Source organism: Panulirus ornatus, chromosome 23 (assembly GCF_036320965.1).
Source record: "Panulirus ornatus isolate Po-2019 chromosome 23, ASM3632096v1, whole genome shotgun sequence".
NCBI classification, from domain to species: Eukaryota; Metazoa; Arthropoda; class Malacostraca; order Decapoda; family Palinuridae; genus Panulirus; species Panulirus ornatus.
In genome coordinates this window covers 21,099,751-21,124,902 of record NC_092246.1, presented here as the reverse complement: position 1 = coordinate 21,124,902, position 25,152 = coordinate 21,099,751, and the positions used below count along the sequence as shown (strand labels likewise).

Sequence of the window (25,152 nt, the reverse complement as noted above, 5' to 3'; positions counted from 1 at the left end):
GAGGAGCAAGATAGTATGGCAAATGATTTGGTGAAAAGAAAGGTGGTGAAAGCCTTACTTAAGATGAATTGTAGCAAAGTAGCTGGTGTGGATAGGATTGCAGTTGAATTTCATCAGAAGGGAGATGGTATTGTAGTTGTTTGGTTAATCAGGATTTTCACTCTGTGCATAGCCCAAGGTAAGATGCTTTAAGGCTGGCAGAATGCCTGTATCGTACCATTTTATAAAGGGAAGGGGAATAAAAATAAATGCCTGAATAATGGAAGTATAAATCCATTGAGAATACTTGGTAAGTTGTATGGGAGAATGGTGATTAAGAGGGTTGTGGCATGCGCAAAGCATCAGATAGGGAGTAATGTTGCTTCAAGAGTGAAAAAGGATATGTGAACCAGGTCTTTGCTTTGAAGATTTTGAGAGAAATGAATGGTGAAAGACAGGCATTTGTGGACCTAGAGAAAGCATATGATGGAGTTGACAGAGATCCTATGTGGAAGATGCTACATATATTTGGTGTGGGAGAAAAGTTACTAGATGCAGGGGAATTTTAATTGGAAGAGTTAGGCATATGTTGAGTAGGAAAGGAGGTTAAGTGGTTCCAAGTGAATATAGGTCTCTGTCAAAGGTGTGTGATGTCACCATGGCTTTTTGATCTGTTTATAGATGAGGTGGTGAGGGAGGTGAATGTGAGGCTCATGGAAGGAGGGGCTGGTCTAAAGTATTCTGGGGGTGGGGTGACCTGGGTGTTGGTGTTGGAGGTTAATATGAGGGTTATGGAGGGAGGGGCTGGTCTATAGTATTCTGGGAGTGGGTAGGTGAGTCAGGTTCCTGTATGCAGATGACACATCTCTGGTGGTAGATTCAAGAGAGAAATTTCAGAAACTAGTATCTGCATTGGAGAGTGTCTGTGAAAGGAGACCAGTTGAGAATTAATGTGAGTAAAAGTAAGGTTATGAGGTTTAGCAAGGGGGCAGGGCAGATTGATTTAGGAGTGAGCTGGGATATTCTGAATGAAGTGGAGTGTTTTAGGTATCTAGGAGTAGGCATGGCAGCTGATGCGACAATGGAAACTGAAGGGAACCAGAGGATGGGAGAGAGGGCAAAAGTCATAGACTTGTTGGGAAGTGTGTGGAAGGAAAGGTCACTGTCTGTAAGGAAGAAGATTGATATATTTTTTGTATGGGTGCATGTCATAGGCCTTGAATGAAAGGAGTGAAAATGTTGGAAATGAAATACCTTAGGACAGCACAGTATATACAGTTGATTGTGTAAGGAATAACAGGTAAGAGAGAGATCTGATAGTAAGTGGATTATGATTGAGAAAGCAGAGAAGGGAATGCTGAAATGGTTTGTGCACATGCAGAGGAGGAGCAAAGAAAGACTGATTGATAAGATATACATGTCAGAAGTGGAGGAAGCAAAGGCGAGGGTAAGACTGAAAAAGAGATGGAAGGATGGAGATGGAGAGGATTTGAGTTGTCAGGGCCTGAGCATTCAGGATCATGAGAGATGTGCATCAAACAGTGAATCAGAGTGATGTTGTATACAAGGGGGAGGAGAAATGTACTTTAAGTGTGCTAAACAAGTGCATGTGAAGTGGTCAGAGGAAACCATTGAAATGGGCTTTGATGCTTAGCTGTGAATGTGGGCTCTTGCTCTGGTGCATTATACAGAACCAGAGATTGGATACAAGCAAGTGAGACCATTCTTTGCATATGTTCCAAGTTTTACTTAGCTAACACAGGATTTGGTGAACAAGCTTGAAAAAAAAAATTCAGTGTTAAATAGAAATAGAAATATTTATTGCATAAAACATGAGTGGAAAGGGACTTTCTTTTTTTTAATAAAACTGTGAGATGGAATGTACAAATTTTAGAAAGATTATCTTGGTAAATGATATAGTGCTGAATAAAAGCTTGATATCACTCAGTGCATTTCAAAAGATAGATAATTATTAATTTTGCTGAGGGAGATTTTGGAAAAATGCTCTGAAAAGGATTGTTTTAGAGCTGATGATGTATTATATTTTGGTACATCATTAGAAAATATTTCTGTATGAGGAATTTAGGAAATACTGAAAAATTATGATTATTCTTTCAGTACATCAAATACATTGAAATCAGCATCAAACAGTGTAAAAGTGGTGGTATAGATTGTCGTGTTCATGGTTTGGCCATAATGGGGAAGATAGTTGATGACTTTGGTGATCCTGCTTCATCTGTATCATTCCTGGCCTCTGACAATGAGGATGTAGAGGTGAGGTGTTATTTTTTTTCCCAAAAGGTGAGTAAGATATTGTAGATGCTCTTATTCTCACTTGGATGCAATTTATAAGATATATTGATGTACCATTTTGAGTGAAAATGTGTTTTAATTGAGTTATCCTGCTCACGTTTCCACATATCATTTCCATAATACTTACTTCACAATCTTGCCATCAAGGATTAAACTAAATTTATTATTTCATTTTCACAGGATGATATGACTGATATGTCTAGAAAGAGTCTAACCTCAGTCATGAGTTTTGATGGTGAACCAAAGGTATTAGTATGGGGCCTTAATGACAAAGATCAGCTAGGTGGCCTCAAGGGATCAAAAGTCAAGATGCCAGTTTTGTCTGAGACCTTAAGCAGTCTTCGTCCCATCCATGTTGCTGGTGGCTCCAAGTCTCTCTTTGTTGTTTCTCAGGAAGGGAAGGTAAGAAAAATGTTTCTGAGTTTGTTAGGTGAACTGATGTTTTGGCATCTTCCTTATCTTGCAGTGACATTGCCCTGTATTACTTGTCACATTACAAACCCAGTCAACAAATTTGTAGAGATTGTAGAATCACCCAAATTGACAAGGTCCCACATGATAAGAGATTAATAGAAACACTAGGACTACTTATTTTGCTTACTCCAAACCCACCAGTAAAAAGTTGAGTCTCTTGAGGCCCTTATCTTTGACATGAGTCAGATTTGTTTTATCCATTCCAGAATTCACATCTTTACAGGGAAGAAGGAGAGTTTTTGCATTGTTGGGAGCTGAATGCTTAGATACTTTTTTTATGAATATATAAGAACTTGAACTTCCTTCATTTTGCCTCGTACTGTAACTTTTTTACTGTTAAATGTTAGTTTTACAAACACCTGAGCTCTGATTAATTTCTCATTTCATTGTCTTGCCTTGTTTTCCTTTAACATGAGATGGCCATGATTGGGGCATATTTTGCCCATGCCTTGTCTGTCACTTTATAAAAAATATAACCTTTCACTTTTTTCTGTATTTGTAAAATGAAATGTAAAAGAATATATTTCCTGTATTTATTGTTTATCACACTTCATCTTAAGTAATTATGTGAAATGAATATGGCATGAAACAGACATGCCTTTTGTTTGACTGATTCTGCTCTGTTCCTTAAATTAAGCCCACCATTGTAAAAAAGAAGTTTACGTAGATATATGTATGATTGTGTGTAGGTTTCTGATTTGAGATGCTTGACTGCAGGAAACAGCACAGAATAGGATACAAATGATTAGTTTGGGGACATATGTACCATCGGAACATCAAAGAGTGCAATAATCAGTTGTTTGTAGTGTGATAACATGTGTAGGCCCTTGCATGAGAACTAAATGTGAACTCATTTATAGCTTTTCCATAAGAGCACATAGATACTGCACAGTTTATGTGCATTATGCCAAAAAATAGGTATGAAAGGATGCCAGTTAATGGAAATTTAAGAATAGTTTTAGCTTACCTAACCATTCCCTGAAGTGGACTAAGTTAGCTTATTGGTCACAGATTTAATTATGCTTTTGACTTTTCTAACTAGAGGCTTTTCATTTAGGTTACAATTCATTACTAAGCCAGCATTTCCTCTGAATTCTTGATGACTGTAAGTGCTATTGCTTTTGCATAAGCTCTTCTGTATTGGCAGTGGTTAATTTTCTTATTTTACATATTCTATTTGCTACCAGATCATATGAAGAAACTCTTGGTTAGTCCTCTGTTTTTCATGCAGCTGTTGCTAATTAATCTGTAGTCATAATTACTCTCTTAACATGTAACTAGTGTATTGGAGCCTTCAATGTAGAAAAATACTTAAATACTTGCTTTCAGTGTGAGTTTTCATTCTTCTATGACAATAAATTATTGATAAATTCATTTGAATGCAATGTCAAAAAGCAAACTTTCTAAGGTACATGTTTGATTGTCATAATGATGTATTCATGTATTGGAAATGAACTGAATTTGTATGTCATTGTTAGTGTAGGCCTTTAAAGTCCCCATACAACTGACTATTTCAATTATTTTTCTGAGAAGCTAATCACAATCTGGAATATACTGTTTTGTAGCCTTTAGTGTCCCCATACAACTGACTATTTCAGTTATGTTTTTGAGAAGTTAATCACATTCTGGAATATACAGTTTTGTGCAGCCACTAGTGTTAACTTGTAAAGCAGTTTATAGAAGTGACTTTTGAAACAAATTGCTCTTTGCAGGTGTATGCATGTGGAGAAGGCACAGGTGGAAGACTGGGCCTTGGCCATTGCAGCAATGTTCCAGTTCCACGGCAGATAACGGCACTTAGTCAGTATGTGGTAAAGAAAGTGGCTGTTCACTCTGGTGGCCGACATGCTATGGCACTTACTGTAGATGGAAAGGTTAGATGAAATTCAGTATTCTTGTGCTTCATGAGTAGCATTAGAGTCTAGAAAAGAATTAACAAGTCACTTTAAAAAGATGGAAACTTAAACACACTCTTGATACCGTCAAAGAAAAGACAATAAAGCTCTTTTTAACAGTTTTTATATAAACAGTATAGAAGGAATTATAATAGTCACTTTCATATGTTGTACAGTACAGAATAGTTAACAAGTCACCTTAGAAATATTGAAACTTACACACACTGTCTCTTCACACTTGCAGGAAAGACAGTAAAACTCTTATTAAAAGTTTTTAAGTAGATAGGCTTAGTGTGCAGTATATCAGAATTGTAATAATCAATTCTTTATGTTGTGCAGTATAGAAAAAGCAAAGCAACTGTAACTCTGAACATAATCCAAGTTAGGTTGGTGATACAGGTATACCACCGAATTTCTGGCAACTGATAGTTTGGCACCTCCTTTAGTCTGGACAAAATTATGAGAGAACTCGAAATTACCACAGCCACCAGACTAGCTTACTGCTTGGCCACAGATGGTGTTGTGTGTAGGGTGCGCTTAATTAAATTCTTTACACATCACTCGTTGGTGATGATACCGCAATTTTTTTAGATGCTTAGCTTATTTTGCTTAAATTCAACCGTAGCTATGGCTTCTAAGACATAAGTCTGATGAGTAGAAGAGCATGGTATAAAAAAAAAGTTATCATTGAGTTGGGAAAGACTAAATGATGAGAAAGTCATGATCTCTCATGAAGCATTAATGAAATCCCTGAGAAGAGAGCTGAGAATGAATGAAAATGGAGTTAATATAAAACATGGATAGGAACTCAGAGCCACTATTCTCATATATAAAGAAAGCAAAAAGCTTCTTATTCCAATGTTATACTATTATTTATTTTTATTTTTTTTAATTTTTTTTTTTTTTTTTTTTTTTTTTTTGCCGGTCTCCCGTGTTTGCGAGGTAGCGCAAGGAAACAGACGAAAGAAATGGCCCAACCCACCCCCATACACATGTATAAACATACGTCCACACACGCAAATATACATACCTACACAGCTTTCCATGGTTTACCCCAGACGCTTCACATGCCCTGATTCAATCCACTGACAGCACGTCAACCCCGGTATACCACATCGATCCAATTCACTCTATTCCTTGCCCTCCTTTCACCCTCCTGCATGTTTAGGCCCCGATCACACAAAATCTTTTTCACTCCATCTTTCCACCTCCAATTTGGTCTCCCACTTCTTCTCGTTCCCTCCACCTCCGACACATACATCCTCTTGGTCAATCTTTCCTCACTCATTCTCTCCATGTGCCCAAACCATTTCAAAACACCCTCTTCTGCTCTCTCAACCACGCTCTTTTTATTTCCACACATCTCTCTTACCCTTACGTTACTTACTCGATCAAACCACCTCACACCACACATTGTCCTCAAACATCTCATTTCCAGCACATCCATCCTCCTGCGCACAACTCTATCCATAGCCCACGCCTCGCAACTGTACAACATTGTTGGAACCACTATTCCTTCAAACATACCCATTTTTGCTTTCCGAGATAATGTTCCTTGTTTTTTTTTTTTTTTTTCTTTGTCACTGTCTCCCGCGTTTGCGAGGTAGCGCAAGGAAACAGACGAAAGAAATGGCCCAACCCACCCCCATACACATGTATATACATACGTCCACACATGCAAATATACATACCTACACACCTTTCCATGGTTCACCCCAGACGCTTCACATGCCCTGATTCAATCCACTGACAGCACGTCAACCCCGGTATACCACATCGATCCAATTCACTCTATTCCTTGCCCTCCTTTCACCCTCCTGCATGTTCAGGCCCCGATCACACAAAATCTTTTTCACTCCATCTTTCCACCTCCAATTTGGTCTCCCACTTCTCCTCGTTCCCTCCACCTCCGACACATATATCCTCTTGGTCAATCTTTCCTCACTCATTCTCTCCATGTGCCCAAACCATTTCAAAACACCCTCTTCTGCTCTCCCAACCATGCTCTTTTTATTTCCACACATCTCTCTTACCCTTACGTTACTTACTCGATCAAACCACCTCACACCACACATTGTCCTCAAACATCTCATTTCCAGCACATCCATCCTCCTGCACACAACTCTATCCATAGCCCACGCCTCGCAACCATACAACATTGTTGGAACCACTATTCCTTCAAACATACCCATTTTTGCTTTCCGAGATAATGTTCCTTGTTTTTTTTTTTTTTTTTCTTTGTCACTGTCTCCCGCGTTTGCGAGGTAGCGCAAGGAAACAGACGAAAGAAATGGCCCAACCCACCCCCATACACATGTATATACATACGTCCACACATGCAAATATACATACCTACACACCTTTCCATGGTTCACCCCAGACGCTTCACATGCCCTGATTCAATCCACTGACAGCACGTCAACCCCGGTATACCACATCGATCCAATTCACTCTATTCCTTGCCCTCCTTTCACCCTCCTGCATGTTCAGGCCCCGATCACACAAAATCTTTTTCACTCCATCTTTCCACCTCCAATTTGGTCTCCCACTTCTCCTCGTTCCCTCCACCTCCGACACATATATCCTCTTGGTCAATCTTTCCTCACTCATTCTCTCCATGTGCCCAAACCATTTCAAAACACCCTCTTCTGCTCTCCCAACCATGCTCTTTTTATTTCCACACATCTCTCTTACCCTTACGTTACTTACTCGATCAAACCACCTCACACCACACATTGTCCTCAAACATCTCATTTCCAGCACATCCATCCTCCTGCACACAACTCTATCCATAGCCCACGCCTCGCAACCATACAACATTGTTGGAACCACTATTCCTTCAAACATACCCATTTTTGCTTTCCGAGATAATGTTCTTGACTTCCACACATTCTTCAAGGCTCCCAGGATTTTCGCCCCCTCCCCCACCCTATGATCTACTTCCGCTTCCATGGTTCCATCCGCTGCCAGATCCACTCCCAGATATTTAAAACACTTTACTTCCTCCAGTTTTTCTCCATTCAAACTCACCTCCCAATTGACTTGACCCTCAACCCTACTGTACCTAATTACCTTGCTCTTATTCACATTTACTCTTAACTTCCTTCTTTCACACACTTTACCAAACTCAGTCACCAGCTTCTGCAGTTTCTCACATGAATCAGCCACCAACGCTGTATCATCAGCGAACAACAACTGACTCACTTCCCAAGCTCTCTCATCCCCAACAGACTTCATACTTGCCCCTCTTTCCAAAACTCTTGCATTTACCTCCCTAACAACCCCATCCATAAACAAATTAAACAACCATGGAGACATCACACACCCCTGCTGCAAACCTACATTCACTGAGAACCAATCACTTTCCTCTCTTCCTACATGTACACATGCCTTACATCCTCAATAAAAACTTTTCACTGCTTCTAACAACTTGCCTCCCACACCATATATTCTTAATACCTTCCACAGAGCATCTCTATCAACTCTATCATATGCCTTCTCCAGATCCATAAATGCTACATACAAATCCATTTGCTTTTCTAAGTATTTCTCACATACATTCTTCAAAGCAAACACCTGATCCACACATCCTCTACCACTTCTGAAACCACACTGCTCTTCCCCAATCTGATGATGTTCCTTGGTGTATGCATTAATATTTATGAAAGTTGGTTCCTTTCGTTTTGTACAAGCCTTTGACTGTACTAACCAATTGTCCAAGATGAAGGGTACCCCATGATAATAGGAGACTGAAGAGTAGGTGTTAACTTTTAGATAACATTTCTTCATACTTTGGTGTGTTATACATTATAATGATTCTTTCTGAATTAAATATGTAAGTGGACTTTTGAATTCTTATCTATGATAACTACTGTCATTATTTTTCAGAACATAACATTAATCCTATGCATCCAATTATCAGGTGACTTAATTATATATAATCATTTACCAGGTATTCTCATGGGGTGAAGGAGAAGATGGAAAACTTGGCCATGGAAACCGCTTGAGTTATGACAAACCAAAACTTATTGAAGCTCTAAAGTCAAAACGTATTAGAGACATTGCTTGTGGAAGTTCCCACAGTGCAGCAATTACTTCAAGTGGGGAACTTTACTGCTGGGGCCTTGGAGAGTATGGACGCTTGGGTCTTGGTGACACAACCACTCAGCTTAAGCCTAAACTTGTAAAAGCCCTACTGGGTCAGAGAGTTGTGCAGGTAAGCAGTAATGCTGAATCATATAGCAGATTTGATATTTAACTCTCTATAAGAGTTATACTTATTGTTCTTTTGTTTCAGATCAAGATGGTCCTTTGGAAAGTTTTTAACACAGTGGTAACCATACTTTTTGACAGAAATACCTTGTTTGCTTTCTCCACTGCTTAGCTTTCCTCTGTCACATTATCTTAGCTTATGTGCTGCTTATGATGCTCTGCTAAAATCGCCAAAACTATCAAGTTCCTGTGCCTGTTAGCAAAATGAGACTTTTCTAAGCTTTTAAGTGAGCTAGGGAGTATAGTTTAATATTATTCATTCTCCAGGTTTGAGATACACCTGTGATATCCTTTCTTGTCTTACTGATATCAGGTCATTAGGGAATCTTGTAGAGCAGTTCTTTTGACAGTTGATGGCAATAAGGTCTGCTCTTCAAGTTCGCTTCTTCCCTTTCTTTCTGTCTGGTGGGTCTGTTTTTATAATTATCAGTGAGTCATCCTCATGTTTTCCCATCAACACTTGTGGTCCCAATATTCTTTTCTGTCTCCTTAGACTCTTCCTCCTTTGTGAAAATGAATTTCTTTCTTCAAACAGTGATGAAATGCTTTACACACTGATGACTTCGCTATATACTCCCAATTTTTTCAGATGTTTCATCTTTTGCTCTTGTCTCATCTCAACTGCTCCTTTAAACTCAGTTTTGGATTGCATGCTGTGCACACTGAAGTAAATTGAAAGCTTATCTTCTCTTGCTTTTGTCTCATCAAAATTGCTTCTTTAAACTCAATTTTGGACAGGATTGCACATTGTGCATACTGAAGTAATTGTAGACTAGTTTAGTTGTAAGTTTAATGCTTTGAAAACCCAGTTTTCACCTACATATCTTTCTAAAATTTGTCATAACTTTTCCTTTTCCCATGAAGGCTCTGTAATTCCACCATTTGGTACAATAAGTGTACATGGTATCTCCATAACACCTAATCTTTATTGGAAACTCCTTCATGACACAGTTAGTTGAGACTGCTTCAGACATGAGGAGTCCTTTTCAGATGTGTATTTTTTTTTTTTACCTTAAACAGTTGCTTCAGTTATACAAAACATTGCTTGTCCTTTTGAAAACAAAGTAATAAATAAGAATGCAAGGCAGCAATTTTAGTGCATGGAGAAACTTAGTGAGGAGAGCAGTGATAAAAAAAGACAGAAAATGGAAATATTTTCTCAAACTGGATATTTCATTGACTGCTAGCTTTCATCTCAAGACCAGAAGGATTTTTCTTTGAAATTTTTTGAGCCACAAGGCATTTGAACTATTCTCCCTAGTTATTTATTGTTGCTATAAAGGCTAGAGTTCACCAGGTATGGAGACATTTACGATGGGCACCCCATTGATGGAGTTCAGGTGGACCAGTGCCAACTTTCCATTCACTGACCCAGTGTTTGGGGTCTGAAAATTTGGTGAAGTAGATCTTTTCACAGAAAGACTCAGTTTTTCTCTCCAAATTGTTGGATTCATTGAACATACATTGATTGAGTGTTGATTTGGGTGTTCATTTCCAGTGTGTGTAGATAGTGAGGCAAGAAAGAAACTGGAGTACATTTGCTGCTGAATTATTCATAGCTTACCTGGGCATTTTCTTTCAGAAAAAATTATTCAAGCTGCCCAGTCCTGTAAGATGATGTTGGAATTTACTGTGCACTCAAATAGAAAAGAGCTTGGGGTATGAAAATTTGAAGTAGATCTTTTCACAGAAAGAGTCGGTTTTTCTCTCCAGTTTGGTGGATTCAATGAACTTACATTGATATAATGTTGATTTGGGTGTTCATTTCCAGTGTGTGTAGATATTGAGGCAAGAAAGAAACTTTAGTACATTTGCTGCTGCATTATTCATTGCTTACCCGTGCATTTTCTTTCAGAAAAAAATATTCAAGCTGCCCAGCCCTGTAAGGCCTTTATGGTGATGATGGAAGTTATTGTACACTCAAAGAGAAAAGAGCTTCCCCTGCATCATAACAGATTTTCTGTTCTTTTCAGCTTTCCTTCTTTACTGCCCTTTTTATGCATACTTTGAAAGTTGTCCCCCAGTCTTATGCATTCTTCTTTCAAGTTGGCATTTTGTCTCTGTAAGCTGATAGCATGATCAGTCAGTATGGAAAAGTCATCATTAGAGTGGATATGAACAAATGAGTTTGTTGTAATGGTTCTGGGATGCCTTTTGGTGTAAACAATAAAAAACAATACAGACGTATTTGATAACTAAAATTTTGATGGGGAGATACCTCCTGTGTCCCTTAATTTGAATGCAAGAAGCAGCAATACCCTGAGTACACAAAAATTATCTATATCCATTCAATTTACAGGTGGCTTGTGGCAGTCGTGATGCACAGACACTTGCTCTGACTTCGGAAGGAATGGTATATTCTTGGGGTGATGGTGACTTTGGAAAATTAGGACGTGGAGGTTCAGAAGGATGTGCACTGCCTCAGAATATAGAAAGACTAAATGGCCTTGGTGTCTGTCAGATTGAGTGTGGAGCCCAGTTTTCTCTAACTCTTACAAAAAGTGGACAGGTAAGAATATATTTTTTTTGTTACAACAACATGCTTTGCCTTCATTTAAATTCATTTTAATATGTATTTCAAATCAAATGATTGATATGTTTTTTATAGTAATGACATGGGATGGGCTAAAACATGACCCAGTTTTGGCCATCTCAAAGAAAGGATAAGTGAAGAGTGCTAGAAGTAGAAGGTAAAAAAAAGCTCCTCAGGTGTTTGTAATCATAACAGTTAAAATGAGAAATCATATAGGAAGAGAGAAAGACAGAAGAAAGAGAATTCTACATCATCAAACTTATCTCCAACTAAGCTGTTTCTCTCCACTGCTTTTACCTTGCTTTTACTCACAGTTACTCAACACTTTCAAACATTATCGCAGACTCATAAACCAGTTTCTGCAATTATTCACTCAGATCTACTTCCAGTACTTTGTCATAAGCATTCGTTATCTATCTAACCTCCTAGGCCCCCTTATCTCCAACAGAATACAGACCTGCCCTTATCTCTAAAGCCTAAATATATTAATCAAACTTGATGACCTCACACCCTTGCTGAAACTCACCTTCACTTGAAACCACATATCTCTGTCTCTTTGTATACTCATATACATGCTTTAAATGCTTGGTAAAAACTCCTTACTGTATTTCGTAGTTTTCCTCTCATGCCTAATTTCACCTTCCAAAATGCATCTCTGTCAACCCCATCATGTGCTTTCTCCAGATCCATAAATTCCACATGAAATTTTTCTGAATATGTATTTTTCTCACATATTCTTTAGAAGAAACACCTGATCCACACATGCTTTAACACTCATGAAACATGCTACCTGGTGTTTAAACACTTGACAGTCATGCACCTAAATTAATTTACTTTCATTCTCACCTATATTAGTCTTGGAACTCCTTTCCATACACTCTGTAACATTTCCCCACAAATTTGGTGTGTTCTTCAGTGTTGAAGATTGTGCCTTAACGCTACTCTATTAACACGGGAAATGGCGAATTTGTATAAAAAAAATTTCCATGTGTAGCTATCAGCATATTTTGTGTGCAAGTACTTGTTTATTGAGGATTATTTGGTCTAGATTTTTGTCCCTACAGATATCTGATGTGAATGATGAATAGCACTGCAGAAAGAGCACAGCCATATCTAATTCAGGACTTTGTTTTGAATTATTTTGATGTTCCCATGATCATGACAGCTCATTTTCTTTCCTTGTGAAGACTTTATTTAGCATAAATTGAATGCTTGTGTATGCTCTGCTAACCTAGAATCTTCATATGTTATGCATTATTGTAATTAAAAATTTTTTTCCTTGATCAGGTGTGGACTTGGGGTAAGGGTGATTATTTTCGACTGGGTCATGGCACAGACCAGCATGTACGGCGACCAACAATGGTTGAAGGGTTACGTGGCAAGAAAGTCATTCATGTGGCAGTAGGAGCATTGCATTGTCTTGCGGTGACAGAAGCAGGCCAGGTAAATTGAAAATATGAGTTATTTGTATCAATACCCAATACAAATTAATTATCATGATTTACCTAACAGCTTCTCTAAGGAAGCACATATGTATATTTTTTTATATACAATTCATTTCCTTTTTCAGTTGCTTTAAGAGATCTCATTTTATAAGCTCACTGGAGTCTTACTTTGTTCAATCATTGGCAAAGTAAATGCTGGTCCAGTGCACATCTTTCCTCAAACATGTAAGATCTCAAAGGTTGTTGTAAAAAGCTTAGCACATGATAGAAACATAGAGGAAGCTTTTCAGTGGAGCTTCTGTTAGTGATCATTATAAACTGAACCATTTAAGGTGGAACCTCCTGTCTTAGTATATTTCTACGAGATTGTTCTTCTCTTCTAGCAACAGATTGTCTTCTTTCCTAGCAACAGAATTTTGCCTTCTTTATTTTAGTTGGATTGAAAATAGAGGAGCATTACATTAGCATTCACTCCTTCAGAACATATAGAAAGATTATATCCCTGAATCCCTTAGCTGCTCTTTTACCAGTAATTTCCTCCCGATGAACTTATGGAAAAATTTTAGATTTTCCCCTGTCGTGACCACAGTATTCTTCTCATCCCTCATTATCTTGCAGTACTTATTCCTTGGTCATCCACACCTTTCAAATACTGGTTGGCTGCTTTATCATCTTTTGTTGATTGGTATATCTCACTTCTCTGACTTTTCCGCTCTGTTTACAACATGTGATACTAATGTTCTAATTCCTTCTGTGTAGATTTCACAGAATCTTCCTTAACAGTGGTCTCTAGTTTGGGTATGAAACTCCATGCTCATTTTTATTCACAAATATACCAGATTGTTGATCTGCAGGGTGTTCAACTTGGAGATAATGGAACTGAGCTGGGACAAGTAAAATTTGCCAACTACCATCAAGCAATCACCTATTTCTTATATTTTATGAGTTGTTGGGAAAAGATTTTTATTGAGGGAACATTTCAAGTCCAGACGATATCTAGCAACAAAAAATTATTGATAAAACTTATTTCATACTAACAAGTGGCAGGAAACTTGAAATTTATGTTTGTAACCTTTCATAAGGATATTTCATTAACCTTTTAAGATTTAAGACCATGTTGATGCAAAAGTTAAAAATCATATTAAAATTTTCAGTTTTTAGTGTTTCACAAAATACAATTTTCATAAAATATTCATAAACTGGAAGCTTTGTATATATTGCTTTTTTTTTCAAAACAGTTCTCACATTTTCATTTGTGCTGCTGTATTAATAAATGCTGTTACTTTTCACTTCAGAATAGTTTGTGGATGTCCAAGAAGACTTTGTTTTGTGTAAATTTTCGAAAACACTTGTGAAACAAAAGTTCATATGATTGCTTAATTGATGATATGAGGAATTTTTGTGCTGCAAAACAAGTTATGCGTTTTTTCCCATCATTTTGACTAGAGTTCTGCATAATTGAGGCATATTTTTCTACATCTTTACTGTTACAGAGAAATAATTCTGAACACAAAAGATATTTTCTGCTTTGATAAGTGCAGCCTTTGGAGATGTGAAACTACTTTCCCCCTTTCTATATTATCCAAGTTTAGCTTCTTAGTAGACATGTTATATCTTAGAGCTAATTAGCAGAATTACCTAATTGTGATCAAACTTCACTTCAGGAGGGTGGGGTAACTACAAATTCACTCGGTTGTCTTGCAGTAATTGGTCACTCTTGAACACTTGGCCAGAGGCTCAGTAAGGAGCAGTCACTCTTGAGTTGTTATTTCCATCCATTGGCTACCATTACCAACAGCTTAGTGTAAGCACACCCCCATGACTTATGTGTTTGGATACAGAACAAAAAGGTCTGTCACTTTCTAAACTTATTTTCTTTATGTTCATACTTACAGTAACTACATGCATTAGGTAATGACCTTGGTCAGCAGGGCAGTGGCATATCACCCATCCATTGGCTGCAGTTACCACCAGCTTAGCACAAGTATACCGTTTTAACTTATGTGTCTAGATAGAGAAAAAAAATAGTTTCATCATTTTCAAAACTAATTTTCTTAATTTTCATACAGGTATATGCATGGGGTGACAATGATCATGGGCAGCAGGGTAATGGCACTACTATTGTCAATCGTCGCCCTGCCTTGGTGTGTGGGTTGGAAGGTATAAAAGTGGCACGTGTAGCGTGTGGATCTTCTCACAGTGTTGCATGGACAGCTCCTGACCCACCTCTCCCAGCAGCCACCGAACCAGTCATGTTTACTACCACTAAAGATCCATTAGGGTCGTGTTCACTTGGTATGAATACTGATGTATTACTTTTGGATAAAATCAGTGAATTATTATTAAATTTGGTGATAAAGTAGAATAGGGGTTAATGAATTAATTTATGTAGATGAGTAGCTTCAGGTTTCTTTAGTTGTAAATGGAACATCAAAGTTTCTCATGGTGTTTGCTATGAGTTTCCTCTCCTTTATCAGTTGCCTTTTTTAATGTTCAATTCAGTGCAATTCTACATCCTTTAAGTATAAGCCTTCCTTTCTTGTTATAATTCTGGCTTTACTTCACCTCAGTTCAGACTAGGATAGCATTATCCTTCATGGTATATGTAAATATTCAGTTTCATAATTTCTAGAATACAGTTTCTTCATATGTCTTCCATTAAACTTTATTTTACATTGTTTCCTTTGAAGATTCTGTTGTACTGTCCATTGACTTGTGTTTTGCAGCCTGAAAGAGAGAGGAGAAAAAATGATAAGCACTTGACTAAGAGATTGTAATTGATAATCCAAAGACTAAGAAAAACTACTCTGATCATCGAACTATGGCATATAAAGAGTAGAGATATAGTGTAATTCTCTCATGTACTTAAATAATTTTTGTACATTGATTCTTCATGTGTACATTTTTACGGGTACTTACTTCCCAGATCAGTATTTTCTGTTTTTCCAGTCAGCCTTCACTATTTTCCTTGTGAACCCACTGCTCTAAACTTTCTTCAGAGGTCCTTTTATTTGAAATTGCAGTGTGCCTCAAAAGAATGGTGCTTTGTCCAGGTCTTGCATGTATTTCTCTTCAGAGGATTTTCTCATATTCTGCAGAGGTTGATCTAGCTTTAATTGATATTGCATCATTATCTGGGAAATTCTACCACCTTCCTGTTCAACAGCTTCTTATTTCTTACTCTATCTATCCATATTTCGGGTGCCTGTTCCATTCTGGAACTCCCTCAAGGGGGTGGCCACGGCAATAGTCTCCGTAACCAGTGAACTCTAGTGCTGCTTCTTAGCCTTTAGTGCCTCACCCTTTAACAGGCGTCTGGCAGAGGGCAAGTCTAGTGCAGTATTTGCAGAGGCTCCTATCTAATGCTCCTATTGACTACTTCTACCTAATGCTCATGTCTAATGTTCCTTCCTGCTACTTCTACCAAATGTTTCTACTTAATGCTTCTACCTACTATTTCTATCTGTTACTCCCACCATATTATCAAAAGGCAGGGCTGGCACATTGCACTTCCCACAGGAAAATCTAGAGTTACAACGAATGAACTGTGTGAGTTAAGTATTGTTAAGTGTTATGTGTGATGAGGAGGACTGTAAGTTTGTAAACAGAATGCCATTAGTCCATGTGTGGGTTAGGCAGAAAGAAAAAAAAGAGTTACCTGTGTCAGAGGAGTGCAACTGACAACCTCTTAAATGCTGGCTCTGTGCAGCTGTCACTAACCCTCCCAATACCCAGGCAGGTAGTGCAGGTAATATACCTTCCTGGTCACTGGCTACCACCAGCTTAAACCCAGTTATCCATACTAGTGTAATGCAATCATTGTAACTTCCCCATTGATTAAGCTATGCATGTACTGATATGTTGAGGAAGCAATAAGTAGGTTACTGAATAGATGTTTTTGATATTCTGTTCTTACAGGTGTGACTGACCCACTTGGGGGAGATTCCAGTGCAAACTCTGGTTCATCCAACAATGCAAGTGGGTTACCAAGCAACCCTTCTCTCTCACGTGTAGTGCTGTCTTTGGAATCATCAGCATCTAGGCAAGCAGCTCTTCAACATATTCTTAATGCTCTTCAAGTGATGTTTGCGAGGGACTGTGTTATTGCTGCACTTGATTCAACTGCCTCAGCCCTAACCCAAACCAAAGATGAATTTAATGGTAAGTTACTTAGTTGTCAGAAACTCCATAGTTTCATGTTGAGTAATATGTTCTCTAGTCCATGTTGCGATCAGTTTGAAAGACCGATTGATGCCGAGGTCCTGTGTATACATTGTACAGATCATCTCCAGTTTCTTGTGGGACTCATGAGTCATTGGTGGTTACACCTTCTTCAGCATGCATCATATATTCAGCAGTGTTTGAAGGATGCCTACTTTTCTTCCTGGTTTGCTTGAGCAGCTGAATTCCAGCATAATGCCCATCTCTCCTACACCAATATTTTTCAAGCCAGATCACTTGGCAACAATATGGGGGAAACTACTTAGATGGATAGTAGTTATCAATATGGAAGGAAACAAAGGCTGCACGTGTGGTTTGTAAGGTTTTGGAAAGCATAATTAAGATATAAATTTATGATATTCTATACAGGAGAAATTACTTAATTGAGAGACAGCACACTTTTAGAAAAAGGTCATGTGTTACGAACATTTTAGATTTCTACACTCTCTGGCCAAAGGGAAGGCTTAGTGGATTGTTTGTATATGGACTTCCAGAAAGTATTTGACACTATGGGGGTTTGATTAAGAATCTGAACCACTAGGGAACATTATAGGGGGAAACTCCTTAGATGGATGAAAGATATTCATAGGGAAAGGAGCAAAGGATTCATATCAGAGTACCTTTCTAGAAATTGGTTGAGGCCATCAGAGGAGTGCCACAGGGTTCTGTTTAGGGATCATTACTGTTCTTGATCTATTTGAATGTCTTGCCTGAAGGTCTAGACTTCTGCTTGAACATTTTTCCAAATGATGCAAAAGTCTTGTGGGGAAATGAAAAGCTTGGAAAATTTCATCACCTTACTCAGGGACCTTGACTAACTCCAGAGTTGGTTTGATACATAACTGATAAAGTTCAGCCTGAGTAAAGAAATGGGGGTGAGTCACAGTGAAAGAAGGCCTCAATATGAATATCATTTAGAAGGAAACAAGCTGTAGGAATGTGTGAAAAGGACTTGGGAGTGAACAGTGTCTGTAACCTGTTGCCAGATCCTAACCCCAGAAAAAATTAGAAATATTCAAGTTCATGGATAAGGAATTATCCAGCAAACTGTTTACATCATACATGAGGCCAGAATTAGAATGTACTTCTCTAGTTTGGTTGTAGCACCTAAAGATGCACAAAGAGCTAATAGAGAAAGTCCACAGCAGAGCAACAAAGATGGTACCAGAATTGAGAGAGCTGAGTTACAGGGAATGGCTAGAGGCTTTAGATTTGCCAGTTTTGGAAAAGAAAAGATAGAAGGGTGACCTGACCAAAATATTTAAGTTTTCAAAAACAAGTCAGTTACATAGACAGTGAACAGTTCTTCGAGAGATGTAGGGATAGAACAACCAGAGGACATAAAATGAAATTAAGCAAGAAACTTATCAAAAAGCACTTTTACATTATATGAGCTGTGGATGAATGGAATAAAATGACATAAGAATTGGTTAATGTAGATGGCATACAGAAATTTAAAAAGTATTGCATTCAATAAGCCTTAGAATTTCCTCTCTGGGTTTTCATATATTTTCAGTGGTGCCTTTTTTTTTTATATATTTCCAGGTATTACACTTGATATGTTAAATCTGCCTGGCTGAGTTTGTCTTGATCAGGAAGTTACTCTTTATAACTTTTCATTTGCTGCCAGGTGTGTCTTTCTCTACATCTCTGAAGACTAGAGTTCAAGCTCTTTCATGGTCACTCATGTGCTTTGCTGCATTTATTTCTCCTGTACTGATTTTAAATTTGCTTTGATTTATTTCAGTTTACTTCACTGGTGACTGTTCAACACAACAGCATTCAATACTATTTTTGATGTATTCAGTATCTTTTCTTTTGTTATAAAGGTTCCTAATATCAAACTACTCATTATTTGGCTTTAAAGGGTTCAGTAAGCTATTAGGGATGGAAAAGGTTTTTTCCAAGTCAGTGTTTGATTTTTCTTTCAGGCAGTAACATCCATGTCTGATGGATAACTTTTCCACTTGTATTTTCAGTTTGTGAACCCATTTTAAAAGTTGGACTTCAGACACCAGAGTCCATGACTGATGCTATAGCAGACTCATCATCATCCCTATCAAGCCCCAATGGAGGTGAAATAGCAGAGGGTGGTGGAGAGGCCCCTGCATCTGCCTTGGAAGCAGCTGCTGTTCCTGGAGCACTGGTAATTTTTCACTGATTTATATCTGTTTATTTTGATGTATTTATTAATATTTCTTTATGCAATTGCAACAGAAGAAGAAATTAAGCAAATGATAGTTTTGTATAGAAATTTAATTGGTTGCATTGTATTTTCTCCCTAAAAGATAACTACTGTAGATTTAGTCCGTAAACAGCAGGCCTGGTCCAGAAATTCCATCACAGTTTGCAAAATATTAAAAATATATTTTTCTCTCCTTATGAAATGATAGATTTGGGTTAAAAAATAAGAGGAAATACACAGCAAGTTTTTTTTTTTTATTATTATTATACTTTGTCGCTGTCTCCCGCGTTTCCGAGGTAGCGCAAGGAAACAGACGAAAGAAATGCCCCCCCCCATACACATGTATATACATACGTCCACACACGCAAATATACATACCTACACAGCTTTCCATGGTTTACCCCAGACGCTTCACATGCCTTGCTTCAATCCACTGACAGCACATCAACCCCGGTATACCACATCGCTCCAATTCACTCTATTCCTTGCCCTCCTTTCACCCTCCTGCATGTTCAGGCCCCGATCACACAAAATCTTTTTCACTCCATCTTTCCACCTCCAATTTGGTCTCCCTCTTCTCCTTGTTCCCTCCACCTCCGACACATATATCCTCTTGGTCAATCTTTCCTCACTCATCCTCTCCATGTGCCCAAACCACTTCAAAACACCCTCTTCTGCTCTCTCAACCACGCTCCTTTTATTTCCACACATCTCTCTTACCCTTACGTTACTCACTCGATCAAACCACCTCACACCACACATTGTCCTCAAACATCTCATTTCCAGCACATCCATCCTCCTGCACACAACTCTATCCATAGCCCACGCCTTGCAACCATACAACATTGTTGGAACCACTATTCCTTCAAACATACCCATTTTTGCTTTCCGAGATAATGTTCTCGACTTCCACACATTCTTCAAGGCCCCCAGGATTTTCGCCCCCTCCCCCACCCTATGATCCACTTCCGCTTCCATGGTTCCATCCGCTGCCAGATCCACTCCCAGATATCTAAAACACTTCACTTCCTCCAGTTTTTCTCCATTCAAACTCACCTCCCAATTGACTTGACCCTCAACCCTACTGTACCTATAACCTTGCTCTTATTCACATTTACTCTTAACTTTCTTCTTCCACACACTTTTCCAAACTCAGTCACCAGCTTCTGCAGTTTCTCATATGAATCAGCCACCAGCGCTGTATCATCAGCGAACAACAACTGACTCACTTCCCAAGTTATAAAATAATGGGTTGCCACAGTTTCAAGAACCTTGCATTTACTCCTATTAGACCCAACCAAACATTGAAATACAGAGGACATTCGAACCTGGAAACCTACTGTACCTGTGCAACATCAATTCCCAGTAAAACTTACACATACAATTCCTTATAAGGAATTATAAAACTTTTCATCATCAACATGTGCCTACCAAATATTATTCTTAGTTTGTTTGCACCAACATTCACAACTATCTACTCTCAGTCTCTAATCCTTTGTTTTCTATTCTACTAATTAGAGAAACCTGATCACACAAAATGTACCAATTGAAGACGAGTACAGGGAATGCTTCCCGAATTAGATTTGCAGTTTTGTACATGACAGTAACGTTCGACCTAGACCAAAATATTTAATTTTCAAAACAATCATTATACCTGTGAAATTCTTGAGAGATCTTACGCATTAGCTAACAGAGGCATAAAATGAATTCAACAAGCAACTCTAAAGCACTTTCACATGATATGAGCTTGATAAAGAATTATAACAGACATAAGAATCGTTAATGTTCTAAATAAAGTATTGCTTTCAATAACCTTAAATTTCTCTCTGGCTTTTCACTTTATCTTCCAGCAGCTTTTCTTCTTTTTATTTCCAATGTATTTTCCCTATCTTAAATTTGCCACGCAGTTCCTGACAGAAATACCTATAATCTTGCCATTACTGCATAAAATGTCTTACTCTCTACATGAATACTAAGTTCAACTCTTCATGTCACTCATGCCTTTGTGCATTTATTTCCCATTGTCGATTTTAACTTAGTTTCATTTTTCCAGTTTCTTCACTGTGACTGTTTTTCACACACACGCATTCAAACTCTTTTTTTCATTAATATTAATCTTTTACTCTCTCAACAAGTTCCTATATCACCTTTTTTTACTCTTATTTGCTTTACAGGTTCTTGTCTTTAGGATTGGAAAATTTTTTCCAATCTGTTTTTTTTTCTCACAAAACATCCATAATCTGATGAAACTTTCTCCTTGTATTTTAGTTTATCATTATTAGCATTCAAAAATAAGAGAAAATATACAGAAAGTTTTACGATTGTGTTGGCATGGTTACCAGGCTAAGTGAACACTCAGAGGGGATGCCTCTTGAGAAAAGAAGAAAACGTAGAAATGACTTTTTTATCCTGCATGTTGTAGAGGTTGACAAAAGGGGCAGGAGTGGGGGCTTGGAAATCCTCCCCTCCGGTTTTACTTTTCCAAAAGAAGGAACAGAGAACGGGGAAAGGGGACCAAGTGAGGAGTTTTTCTGCTAAGGCTCAGTCATCTGTTCTGGAATATATACGACCCTGGGCAGCCCATGAATGTTTCACATGCAGAAATATTAACAGCTGCACCCCACCATGTGAAATAAAAGAGTGAATGACTGGATCTTACATTTCATACCAAATATATTTTCAACTCATTGGCCATAAAGAAAGAAGTAATGGTAATAAACACTTCCGAACCAGTTCCTAGAAAGTCCTTTCCCAAAATGCAAAATACCGCATAAGAAGATTTTGCTCTTTTCTCTTTTGCCACCTTAATTAAGTAACTTTAAGGACAAACAACAAAACCCTTGAGAAAAAATCCTTGAGTGGCATCTTCTTGTTTCTACTTTTAGAAAGTGATGGCACAAAAAGGGTTTCCAGGCCCCCACTTGTGCCCCTTTTAGTTGCATTCAGTGATCTGAAGGAAATGAAGGGGTAGTATTCCTTTCATATCCTTTGGAATAAAATGATTATATAAATTTTTGTATCCTCTTATTGTGGAATTTCTCACTTATACTCTAAAGGAAACTAGTGTAGATAGTTAACAATCCTATAGCAGTCCCTATCCTTTACGATTTTTAGAGTTGGGATTCTGCAAAATTGTTTCCCACAAAAAATGCATTCCTGTTTACCCTTGATCCATCCCATGGAAATGAGAATGGAACTGATAATAGATTGAAAGAAATACTTTTGAAAATTAGTGACTATGATTGATGAATAAATTTGATAATATTATTTTGCTTTACTTTTACAGAGCTGTGGTACTAGTCCAGACAGTGAGGAGAGTGTACTGCTTCAGCTGGCTTCAGTTCCCTCCACTGGGTCTCTTTCATCACGGGCATCTCGTCTTTCACATTCTGCAATGAGCATCCTTGCTGCTACACTGACAACAAAGGCTGATGTGGTAATATGGACAGTAGATGAACACCTTCATGCCAAATTTTCTATGCCCATATGAGAGTAATATAGAAAGTAATTTTTTATAGATGCTACTTGGTCTTATTTGTATAAAGAAAACACAGATAACTGATGGCATTAAAATAATCATTTGTGATGTGTGTATTTATGTTAGCAGGTGTTTTAAGTGTATGTGTGAATGTAATTAAATATTTTCATAATACAGGGAGAAGACTTCTGCACTCATAAGACCCATCTCGATTTTTTTTTTATTGTCATACAGCATATTATATTTCCTTACATTGTCAATATTCACAGCTTATCAAGTTCATCCACCATTTTAAGAAGTACTTCACAGCTCCTCTAATTTGTTACTTGCAAAGTTTCATGATAAGATCTATCATTATTCCTTCTTTGCTAATTTTAAAGAACTGTTCATTCAGCATTACTAGTTTACTTTTTAAACTTAGAGTTGTAACTTTGTTTCCTCTTTCTTACCTTTTCTAGTATATAGAAATTCATAGTCGGTAACATTTCAGACCTGTATCAGAAAAATATGCTGTACAATAGAGGTTCCCAGACTGCAGCCCATAAACCCTTATAATGCTGCTCATGAATTATAGACACTTTGTGAAACTGAAGAGGCCTTCCTTAATTATATTATTTATTACTCAACCCCAGAACCCCTTTTATGGGGCTCTGCAGCTTTGAGGTTGCATTCTACACAGTAATAGGGAAATGATGACTTCTTTAGGATAAGAAGGTCCTTGGCAAGACCATTCCTCTTTATCCAGTGACAACGGTAGAACCTTTGCTGAAAGACACTTCTTGCTTCCAATTTAACAGCTAGCAGGCAGTATCCAGTAAAAACAGGCCCTTCTTGTAGAAAAGTTAGACTTCTAAATACATACATAGACATTAGTTGGAGCACCCAAATCACTAACAGAAATACCAGGGGAATTATTGTTCAAGGTTTGCAGTGAAAGCATTTTTGAAGTAAGGCTGGTAATATGAATGATACTGGTTTTGTTTGACAGATCATCTGGGTGAATGGAGTTGTTAGTGATTACTAAGAAGTGCTGTAGCTAAGTGGAAGACTGTTCATTAATATGCAGGCCTCAAGGTGAAGGTAACATTTAAGTGAATTGAGAGGTTGATCCATTTAATGTAAATGAGAATGGAGACAGGGAGATAATTATTTTATGTCACTGTGAAGTGAGTCATTTGGCATTGTTTATACTGTTAAGCAGCATCTTTAGAAAAGCAAGGAGTATTTGCATAAAATCCCATCCAGTACTCTTGTTCTCTGAAGGTTATATCTATATGACCATATCCACATTCCAGTACCAGGTAGTGTACTAGAAATATAATTAAAAAAGTGTTGGTTTATTTGAGATTCCATTTCTCATATGATAATGTAGACAAAGATATTTGGAAGGTCCTTTCAGTGCTTTACTAAATGTTGCAGGTTTCAGAAGAAGCAGATGCCCAAGAAGATGAGATGAGCTCAAATGGATTAGATGATTTTACAAGGAGACTTAGTGAAGACGATGCTCGAGTGCTAGTGGACCTCCTTAAATTGGCTGTTGCTGGACGAGCTGGTCCTCAAGCTACTCCAGCAATTACAAAAGTTTTAACAGGTATGATATGGAACTGAATGAATATCATCTGTAGGTTTATTGTTTGGAATTTATAGTGACTAGAATCATAGTGATAAAACAAAGCTATAAAGACATGAAATATACCTAGAGCACTTAGTCTAAAAAGTGTGGTTTGAAAATCATTGGAGAAAACCAGAAAGCATATGAAAACTACTTGCAAAGGAGAAACTTTTTGAGTGGGAGGCATCACTTTCAGGGAAAGGGGGTCATGCATAACTAATCTTTTAGACTTTTATGACAGGATGAGCTCTGTCTTAGATCAAATAGAGGGATGGATAGATTGTGTGTTCTTGGATTGCCAGAACGCCTTTGATGCTGTTCCCCATCAGATCTTGATAGAAAGGCAGGCCTACTGGCAGGTGTAAGGGATGGGCTCTTCAAGTGGATAGGAAAGTAACTTCCTGGAAAGAAGCAAAGAACACAGCTCAAAGTTGCACCATTTGAAGTGCACTATGGTTACATGTGGCATGATGCAGGCTTGGTTTTGGCCCTACTACTATTCTTGATGTATGTAAATGACTTGTCTGATGGACTGAAATTATATCTAAACATATTTGAGGATGATGCCAAGGTTTTGAAAGGAATAAAGAATTATGATTGTATCATCCTTCAGGGGACTTAAACAAACTCCAGGGTTGGTCAGGTAAATGAATGATGAGATTCATCCAAGTATATGCAAGGCAGTTAGGATGGAACAAAATGAAAGAAAGCCTTGATGCTATTAGGAAATAAGTCAGTGGAATTT

The 25,152-nt window shown here is 37.9% G+C and overlaps 1 protein-coding gene across 2 annotated transcripts in view; it reads left to right on the top strand.

Moving 5' to 3' along the window:
• The window catches only part of HERC2 (E3 ubiquitin-protein ligase HERC2), a 278,100-nt gene that overhangs the window by 187,632 nt on the left and 65,316 nt on the right, over positions 1-25,152 (top strand). For both annotated transcript variants that reach the window (XM_071676734.1, XM_071676733.1), the window contains 11 exons: positions 2,098-2,253; positions 2,473-2,694; positions 4,479-4,640; positions 8,614-8,877; positions 11,233-11,442; positions 12,754-12,909; positions 14,981-15,206; positions 16,830-17,072; positions 19,112-19,278; positions 22,604-22,753; positions 24,215-24,386. In XM_071676734.1, coding sequence (XP_071532835.1) covers positions 2,098-2,253; positions 2,473-2,694; positions 4,479-4,640; positions 8,614-8,877; positions 11,233-11,442; positions 12,754-12,909; positions 14,981-15,206; positions 16,830-17,072; positions 19,112-19,278; positions 22,604-22,753; positions 24,215-24,386 — 2,128 coding nt within the window. The remainder of the gene's footprint in view (positions 1-2,097; positions 2,254-2,472; positions 2,695-4,478; positions 4,641-8,613; positions 8,878-11,232; positions 11,443-12,753; positions 12,910-14,980; positions 15,207-16,829; positions 17,073-19,111; positions 19,279-22,603; positions 22,754-24,214; positions 24,387-25,152) is intronic.